The 8,573-nt window shown below is 35.1% G+C and overlaps 1 protein-coding gene and 1 pseudogene across 1 annotated transcript; both read right to left on the bottom strand.

The window, feature by feature from the left end:
- Nucleotides 1–450: 450 nt before the first annotated feature.
- LOC149169406 (peroxidase 15 pseudogene) lies at nt 451–813 on the bottom strand (annotated as a pseudogene).
- A 101-nt stretch (nt 814–914) lies between these two features.
- LOC149169405 (peroxidase 72-like) lies at nt 915–2,070 on the bottom strand. Its single transcript, XM_089427087.1, has 4 exons — nt 1,803–2,070; nt 1,521–1,712; nt 1,210–1,375; nt 915–1,084 (listed from the first exon to the last, which is right to left on the bottom strand). Exons 1-4 carry the CDS (start codon nt 2,058–2,060, stop codon nt 915–917), a joined length of 786 nt encoding a protein of 261 aa, XP_089283213.1. The 5' UTR covers nt 2,061–2,070.
- Nucleotides 2,071–8,573: the final 6,503 nt, after the last annotated feature.

Raw genomic sequence — 8,573 nt, 5'->3', positions numbered from 1 at the left:
ATGAGTGCGACGTGGATACCCATCTTCATCTTCCAGCACTAGATGATAGTGCCGCTTGCACTTTTTTTCTTTATTTCACATGACTAGGAAGTGTCTTAAGCTTTGTCAAACATATAAATCTGCACTGCCATTACTCTATGAGTAAGAGATTACATCATTAATATGTGATGGGGACTATGTCTGAAAGTTTATGTTGGACTACTCTCGTTATGCAAGATTAACATTCATAATAATCACAATGTTTACAGTGCAGGCAAGCATTCAAAGAGTATCATCGCTTTGATATTCAAATGACGTATACCACCTTGACGAAACCCCAAATTTCCATTTTATTTTATTTTGGGAAAACACGATCAGTTGGAAAAAGGTACAGAGAAATCAAATATGATGAATCTCAACATCTTGATATGAAACAACTCATTAAGCCCCCATTGATTCCATTATGTGGAGATACTTTTACATGAAAATTTCATGTGCAGGTTGATCAACCTAATTTCCGTAGATTGTCTCACCCTATTTGAAACAAAATAGTTTACTGATGGCATAATTATTATAGATGTGAATGCGCTCGAAAGAATTATTTAGTAATACATTTTGATGACAGCTACAAAGGGGAACGTAAGATGAAGCAATGCATGAGAATGAAAAATAACTAAAATCAAGTTCTGATCAACTGAGAACAGTACGACAGTTGACCCTGATTTCTCCCATGGTGCCTGTAAGAGGGCTGATATTCCCCATCTTCACCATCGATTCTGCAAACTGTTGGAGAAAGAGCTCTTCATTTTCTGCATAAGCCTTCACTGTTTCCATCGTCGTCCCTTGGCCCTTGGCGAACAATTCTTCGTCTGAGTTCAACAATCCATACCCGCTCAGCAAATTCTTGAAGTAGTAGTTGTCGAATTTGGTAGGACTTACAAAATCCAATGGGGACAAGTTATTATCTCCTCCCGATTTCGGGCACCCAGATATGAGCCGACTATAGTAAGATTTGTCCAGGCTGGAGTCTGCCTGCCCATTTCCACTCTGGTTGTAAAGCTCTGCCGGAAACTTGTGCATCGAGATTGGCCGATCGTGTGACTCCCTGATTAATTGGCATTTGCATTTGTATGTCATTACTTAATAATCTCCACTTAATATTGGATGCTGCAAAACGAAATGAATGAACTGCAAATTATGACGCTGCAAGTAAATACGATATATAAATACCTGAAAGGGCCACCAAGTCTACCTCATCCAGACCCTGACGTTTAAACTTAGTAATGAGAGTCTGGAGAGTTGAGTTGGGCGCTGGGATATTGTTGTTGGACCCACTCAAACTTGCAGTCCTCGAGTCTCTTCTCCCCAGTAAAACTTCCCAGCCCAGGCCTCCACTCTGATATTATTCATTTATAACATATCACTAGGAACTATTAGTTACTAGATTATAATATTGTCATGGAAATCAAGTGCTAGCAAAGAGATCTATATATGTATACTAAGATACTGGCTAGTAAAGAGATTAGCATATGATTTATTACCAGGACCACTGAGTCACGAGCTGAAATAGCAAGAATATCTGCACAGGATACAGTTTTGGGACAGGCCTTCTCCAACTCATTCTTAATCTGATCAATGACTTCAAATCCTCTGGCAGACTTATTGTTGGGATATGATCCCTTCTCACTCACAATGGTTGAACTGCTATCCAGCAGCAAAGAGGCGTCGCACCCCTGTCATGCCATGAAATTTTCACCCATAAATACATACATTTTACTACTAATAGCAATTAGATCAATGTGCATAAAGAAAATAATGGTGACCTGAACAAAACAATCATGGAAGTGAAGCCTGAGTAAGGATGCTGCCATTCGAGCTTCCTTCATCACCGCCTTCTCTACGACCGATTGAACTATTTGTTCCGCCATGGAACATGAATGGTCATAAAAATGTGGAATCAAGTTATTAGAAGGCTGAGGGTACGACACCGGGAATGACATTACGAACGCCTGCAGCGAACAAAGTAGCAAAAGAGGGATAAGGGAGAGGCGGGGCGACATAGATATGGTCATCATTCTCATGAATGAACGAACTGAGATTTGGATGTATGAATGAACCCAAGGAACACGAAAGAAAGAAATGCTGTAGGTCTTGGGTATGTGGACTCTTCCTTATATAAAGGCATGGGCAGTACTACGCCGCGTTAACGTTGAATTCAAGTGTTGAAAAATTCAATGGAAGAAGACTGCTCAGCTACTCCACTCGACCACAACCTACGCGGCATGCTTGATTCATATCTTTAATTGTTACTCAAGAATTTTAAAGTCAACAAGAACGCAAATTTTCCTGTCGGTTGGCTATTAAAAACCTGAAGAAGAATACGCGTGTCCGACTAAGTCAATGATCAAAGACGAATAGTGGTTTTCCCATGCATGAAAGGATGGCCGAAAGTTTAAAGGGCAGGTAGCCGCCATTGTTGTTGTTCTTGTACTCCGTATATATAAAATTCAAATTCCTTTAACCCGCAAGTACCTCCTCTTCCCTTTTTTTTTTCCAATATAAAATAGGAAGCAGAAAGCAAAATATTTGTCCCAATAAACCAACTCTCGGAAGCTTCAAAATAAGTAATTCCTCTTCAGGGATCTTCATATATAAAATCCCTTTAAAGAAACAAATTTGTCTTTCGGCTACTTTAGAAACTGCATTTTTTAACCACATTATTGCGTAACTTATTTATAAATTTATATAAAAAAGTTTGAAACAAAATATAAACACTCTCCCAAGAAACTTGCATACAGACGTATGCCACCTTTTTCCTTGAAGCCGCATCTCAACGGATTTTCTTATGAGCGTCGGAGAGAGACGGCTGCTCCACTTATGGTGGGTTTGTCATGTCACCAAGTCCCAATCACCCACTCCACTTTACTAATTTTTTTTTTTCCTCAAACGAAAAAATCGTGTCTCAAGTTTGGACTATACATAGTTTTGTTATGGATTAGACCTAGATTGGAATACAATAACTGCGGTGAACAAATCTCTGTAAACTATCTATCTAAAATTTACAAATATAAAAAAAATTGTACAAAAATTAAATATTCAAAAATCGCAGTTACATAGCCAATTTAATATTTACCCTTATGTGAAATTAATATTTAAACTAGCCATGTAATTGTGGTTTAATATACAATTAATTATTAGGTATGGGCATGTTTTATCTTTTCAATTTTATGTTATTTATTGTTTGTAAAAATTATTATTTTTTAATTGTAAAGCTAAAATTTTTATATATTTAATTAGTTGAAATTTTAAAATAATATGGTAATCAATATGAATTACTCTTACTATTTTTTTATATGAAATATAGAATTGTTTGTATTGATTAATTTATATTTAATATTTTTTGTGAGAATTGAGAGATTGATGACCATTTCGAGAGACTTGTTTGTTTTGAAGGAACTTGTGGATTCGTCGCCCTTTCGCTGATAAAATGGTTATTGGAGTGGAGTTCTATTGAAGGATCCTCCAACTGAAAGGATAGGAGGGGTTTTATCCCCCCTTCATCCCCTGTCTATTAACTGGCGTTGGTGGATTTCGCAGAGCTACACGGACTATGCGAAGCAACATATCTTAGCATGCCCACTGGAGATATTGTTGCAAAATCTTATAGTCTGCATGTCGATGAACTTTTTGGGATCCTTGAGCTAGAGGAGGCTCTTGGACTTAGCAATTGCAATAGTGGTAAGGATGTCAACAAAATGTTTTCTAAAATGTCAAAAAGAGATACTCACTGAGAGTATGGTAATGCACACAAAGTGTTTGACAAAATTCTCCAGCTAGTGTTGGATCTGGGAATGAAAGGTGTTGGGGACTTAGATCATAAGAAAATTCCAAGTTTTGTTCAGTCCATGTCTCGTGAGTCCCTTTGTTTACGGTCATAGAATCAAATGTTGTCAGGGCATTGGCTGACAATATTCAACAACAAACAAGTATCCCTATGGGTGAGATGAGGCTCCTTTGTGGAGGGAGGAAACTAAAGATGGAAAAAGGCATGTGAGACTATGGAATTAAGAGGGATGCCGCTATCTCTATAGTAGCATGCTTGTTTGGAGGTGCCTGAGAAGGCGAGGCATCTTCAATATGCAATCCCTTTCCATTCAATGATGCCCTTACGTTAGATTCCAACTCTTAGTCACTAAAGGATCTCTCATGTCAAGCTTTCAGGGTGGAGAATTCACCGTACACCCCAACATTTGAGGTGAATGATATTTTAACTATGACGAAGGTAGTAGATTATAAATGGAAAGCCATTATATGTTGTTTCAATGGTTTTTGGCCCTCAGCTTCTGCCCTTTGGGATTGGGTTCATCAGAATCGATCTGAGAATTTAGATCTGCTATTTTGTTTGAAAGAATACTTTGTGGTAGTCTTCAAGGATCTTGAAGACTAGAAGAGTGTTTTCGACCAGGGGCCCTAGTTTTGGGGTCGTGTAGGTCTTTCAATTCAACCATGGTCTCTAGAGATTAACCCTCTTTCCATGAAAACTCTTGCTACTCTAATATGGGTAAGGCTCCCAAACATACCCCTCCAATGGATTTGGCTAGATGTTTTCCAAAAAATTAGTAATTCAATTGGTCACTTCATCAAAATAGACAGTGAAATATTGGCTAAAGGCTTCATCTCATTCATTTGTATTTGGGTTGAACTGGACATGAGTGAAGGATTACATGAGTTGGCTGGAAAGGAACATTCTCAACCCTTTGATTATGAAAATGTTTCTTTCAAGTGTAGAGTTTATCAGCAACTTAGGCATCTTCAAAATGCATGCCCATCCTCAAAAGGTTCATGTGACACCCTGGAGACAAGAATAACCAATTGTGGTTGGTGGGATCAAAAGACAACATGTGTTAAGATATCGACAAGAAAAAATATTTGTTCACAGCAACAAAAGACAACCCTGGACATCTCGACTTCTCAAGATGTAGAGGAGACCCTAGTGGCAATGCCCCATCCATCAGCAATGGAGAATATCTTGTCAAAGGATAGTGATAGAACATTAGCAATTCATGTTAGTAATCAACAAGCTTAAGTGCACCCATGAGTTTGACCACTCCGACTATGATAAAGAAATTTCGCGCTGAGCTAAGACAGAAGTGATGGAGTTCTCTCAAACAATTGCAACTGATAACTCTATAGGTTGGGTAGATCTCCGTAGGAGAAAAATGAAAAAATAAAAAACCCATTAACAATTCTAGTGTGTAAAACTAGAAATGTTGAAGATGTTCTTTGAAGTTCTCACTTCCTGATTTAATCTATTTTTTTATTTAATAGAATTTAATTTAAAAAACAAATATATAATTTATTTATTTATTTAATATAATTTAATTTAAGAAATAAATATATAATTGTTTGTAATTTTTATTGATAAAAATAAAATTGCAATATAACTAATTAAATTTAATTCTAGATTAAACTATAAAATTCTTCTAGACACATAAAAAAAAAAAAAACAGCCCATGAGGCTTTGGATTGACGGTGAATGGGTGCATTGTTAACGCACTCCTTGTGACAAGTCACTGGTTCAAATCCCCTTTGGGTGCTTACAAAAATAGATAAAAAAAAAATTAATATATAAAATGTGAACTTTACAAAAATATAAATAGTATTATTAAGAATTGACATATATTCATCTTAATTTTCTATGTACCAAGTAGCATAGATCAATTTTAATTACAAATCTATGAAGTGTAGAAATGGATAAGTTTATTGAGGTGGGTAAGTTTCTCGAGGTGAAAATATCTTTTAGAGTGTTAGAACAAAAAATTATTTGCACCATATGAGACTTGATCTCTTTCCACACTTGGTACATTCATGGTTAAGATTGATACACACACACTTATACCATGTATAATTTTTCATTTTTTAAATTGTATTTTTGAATGCACAAATGAATTGAATGCCTTGAAAATTCCCTTGGATACTTGAATTGTTTAAACTACACATCTTAAACTTTTAATTACAAAAATATTTATTGATTGTAGATAAAATTGTCAAGACCTTTTTTTTAGTGTTAAAAATGAGAAAAGATGTACACCTCCGAAGACATTATTTTGTTTGGGAGATTGGTAGATCCAAAATTAAAATGGATCTATGTTGGTTTATATATATATATATATATATATATATATATATATATATATATATCCCGATACTAAATATAGTTAGATATTTGTCATTTTTCATTGACATGTTTTATAATTTTATAATCTTGTTTGTTTTACTGTAATGTACATGTGTGTGTATGGGGGGCTCTCAGAAAGATTTTACTATAAGTATTATGTTTTTATATGTTTATTAATTATAGTATGTACATGAGGCAGATCTCATGTCCTAAGGGACCTCGTACACCAATTTGGTGTTGTCTTGGTGGTGACATTAAAATTATATTATCATTATTATAGTAAAAAAGATTGGAATATTAATTTGGAGTGGAAATATAACATACATTTGAAGATATTTCTTATATCAAACTAAACATGCAAATAATTTAATAAAAGAGTTATAATAACAAATTATAAGAAAGTTAATTAACCTAACCTTATCTGTGTTATTATAATAATTTTGAAATATATAGAATAATTGAAGATAAGTCATTATAAAGTTATTAGAAGAATTATATGGTGCATTGTGCACATTTAATGGGTTTATTAGAAAATATGAGGAGTGAGTGAAATTCTAAAATGAAAAGGAAGTTATGCTACTTAGAACATATTGATTCGAAATGGATCGAATGTATTGAAGGAAAGAAGTCCATATGGGGATGCATTTTTTTTGGTTGGTTCAATGATAGTAACATGTTGTATTACTTTTAATTACACAAAAATATAAGGGAGCCTTGTGTGCAACATAAGAGTTTTATACATTTTAATTATATGAAATAGATTTATAAAACTATTTTACTATAGCCAAAGAAATATTTTGTTAATAAAGAAGGTATTCAATGAATGAAAGAGTAAGGATATGGATTGCATGTGCATATTTAATAAAATCGTAAGAAACAACCAAAATAAAATTTGCTTACAAAAATTATTTAATATTTAATATTTTTATTATACTTGAGAAAGTTTGATAAATTAAGAGAGATTCATAGAATGAAGGAAAAAATATTTCGAATAAGGAAATGGTGAAAATGTTAATGTAAAAAATTCCACACATTGAAGACAATTTAAGGTAGATGTTAAAACAATTTAGTGTGTGGAGTTTCGATGTAACCCACAAAAACTCCAAAATCTACTGTCAACTCAAGCTTTTTCCTCGAATCTTTGGAGACATGGTAGTAAACAGAGGCTACAAAAATTCTGAAGTAATACACATCCATATTTCTCCTTGAGAAAGCATCCTCTGTTGTGATCATACCAAGAATCTAATGAGGACTCTAGTTCTACAAGTAGAATGTTGTGTTACATGACTCTGCCAACAAATGCAGTGGTATGCCTTGGTCATGTAGCATAGATATCGCAACTCCAACAATTCTTTGGTTCTTTCTCTCAGCTACCCCATTTTGCTTTGGGTTGTGAGGTGTTGTCATTTTTCTTTGAATACCTTCTTTTACACATAACTCCTTGCAATGGTTAGAAACATACTCACCTCCATTGTTTCTCCTTAAAGACTTCACCTTCTTATCGATCTCTTTCTCAACTAGTGCCTTTGAATTCTACAAAATTGGAGAATGTCTCATCCTTCTTCTGCATGAAGAAGATCCAACACTTGAGAAATCATCAATAAAAATAACAAAATATTTGTGTCTGGCAGTGGAGGCTATCGAGAAAGAACCATAAAAATCAAAGTGGACTCTTTCCAAGACTACATGTGCTTTGCTATCTCGCTAATGGAATGTGGATATCACTTACTTCCCCAAGGTACAACTTTTGTAGACATTGTATTGCTCAAGTGCTCCTTTAGGGAGGCCAGTGGTTATTTTCTACATAATTTTCTCGGCGCCATGATGCAAATGACCCAATATCCTGTGCCAGTGTTCATCGAAATTGCGACTCTGCACTTTCTATGCCTTATTGCTTAATGTAGAAAAATCTTCCACATATAACTTGTACAGGTTCTTCACATGAAGCTTCATCTACTTCACTTGTCCAGTGGCTATGTATCTGAGGAATTCTTTCCCTTTGCTAAAGATCACACCATAACCAAAGTCTCCCAAAACTACTATAGAGATGAGATTCTTCTTTAGGCCTAGAACAAACATCACATCTTTGAGGTGAAGTGGAGATCCAGACTCCCTCTGAAGGGTTATTGTACCAATCCGAGGATCACTATACCTTCTTTCGTCCCCAAGCTCAATATGCATTTGGATATCTTTCTCCTCTAGGTCATTAAAAAACTCTCTACACCCTATCATGTGGAACAAGGAACCAGAGTCCAAGTACCACACACTTCCCATCACAATGTTGGCCATGCATGCAATAAGGATGATGTCTAGCTCAAATTGTGAAGCCAATGCATCACCTGTTGCTCCTCTTGAGTTCTTCTTGCCATACTTTTTATGTGGACACTTTGTAGCATCATACCCGAATTCATGATAA

This window comes from Pinus tabuliformis, chromosome 4_2 (genome assembly GCF_031772625.1).
Source record: "Pinus tabuliformis cultivar Carrire ecotype Pingquan chromosome 4_2, CPIR1, whole genome shotgun sequence".
NCBI lineage: Eukaryota > Viridiplantae > Streptophyta > Pinopsida > Pinales > Pinaceae > Pinus > Pinus tabuliformis.
Note: the sequence above shows the minus strand (reverse complement) of the source record. Positions and strands in the feature narration are given on the sequence as shown.

What these genes read in the sequence shown, in the direction of transcription:
- LOC149169405 (XM_089427087.1), bottom strand. Translation starts at nt 2,060, where the DNA reads ATGAGAATGATGACCATATCTATGTCGCCCCGCCTCTCCCTTATCCCT. An exon ending in CTCGTGACTCAGTGGTCCTG is followed by an intron (nt 1,376 to 1,520) that starts GTAATAAATCAT and finishes GAATAATATCAG; the next exon opens with AGTGGAGGCCTGGGCTGGGA. An exon ending in AGACTTGGTGGCCCTTTCAG is followed by an intron (nt 1,085 to 1,209) that starts GTATTTATATAT and finishes CCAATTAATCAG; the next exon opens with GGAGTCACACGATCGGCCAA.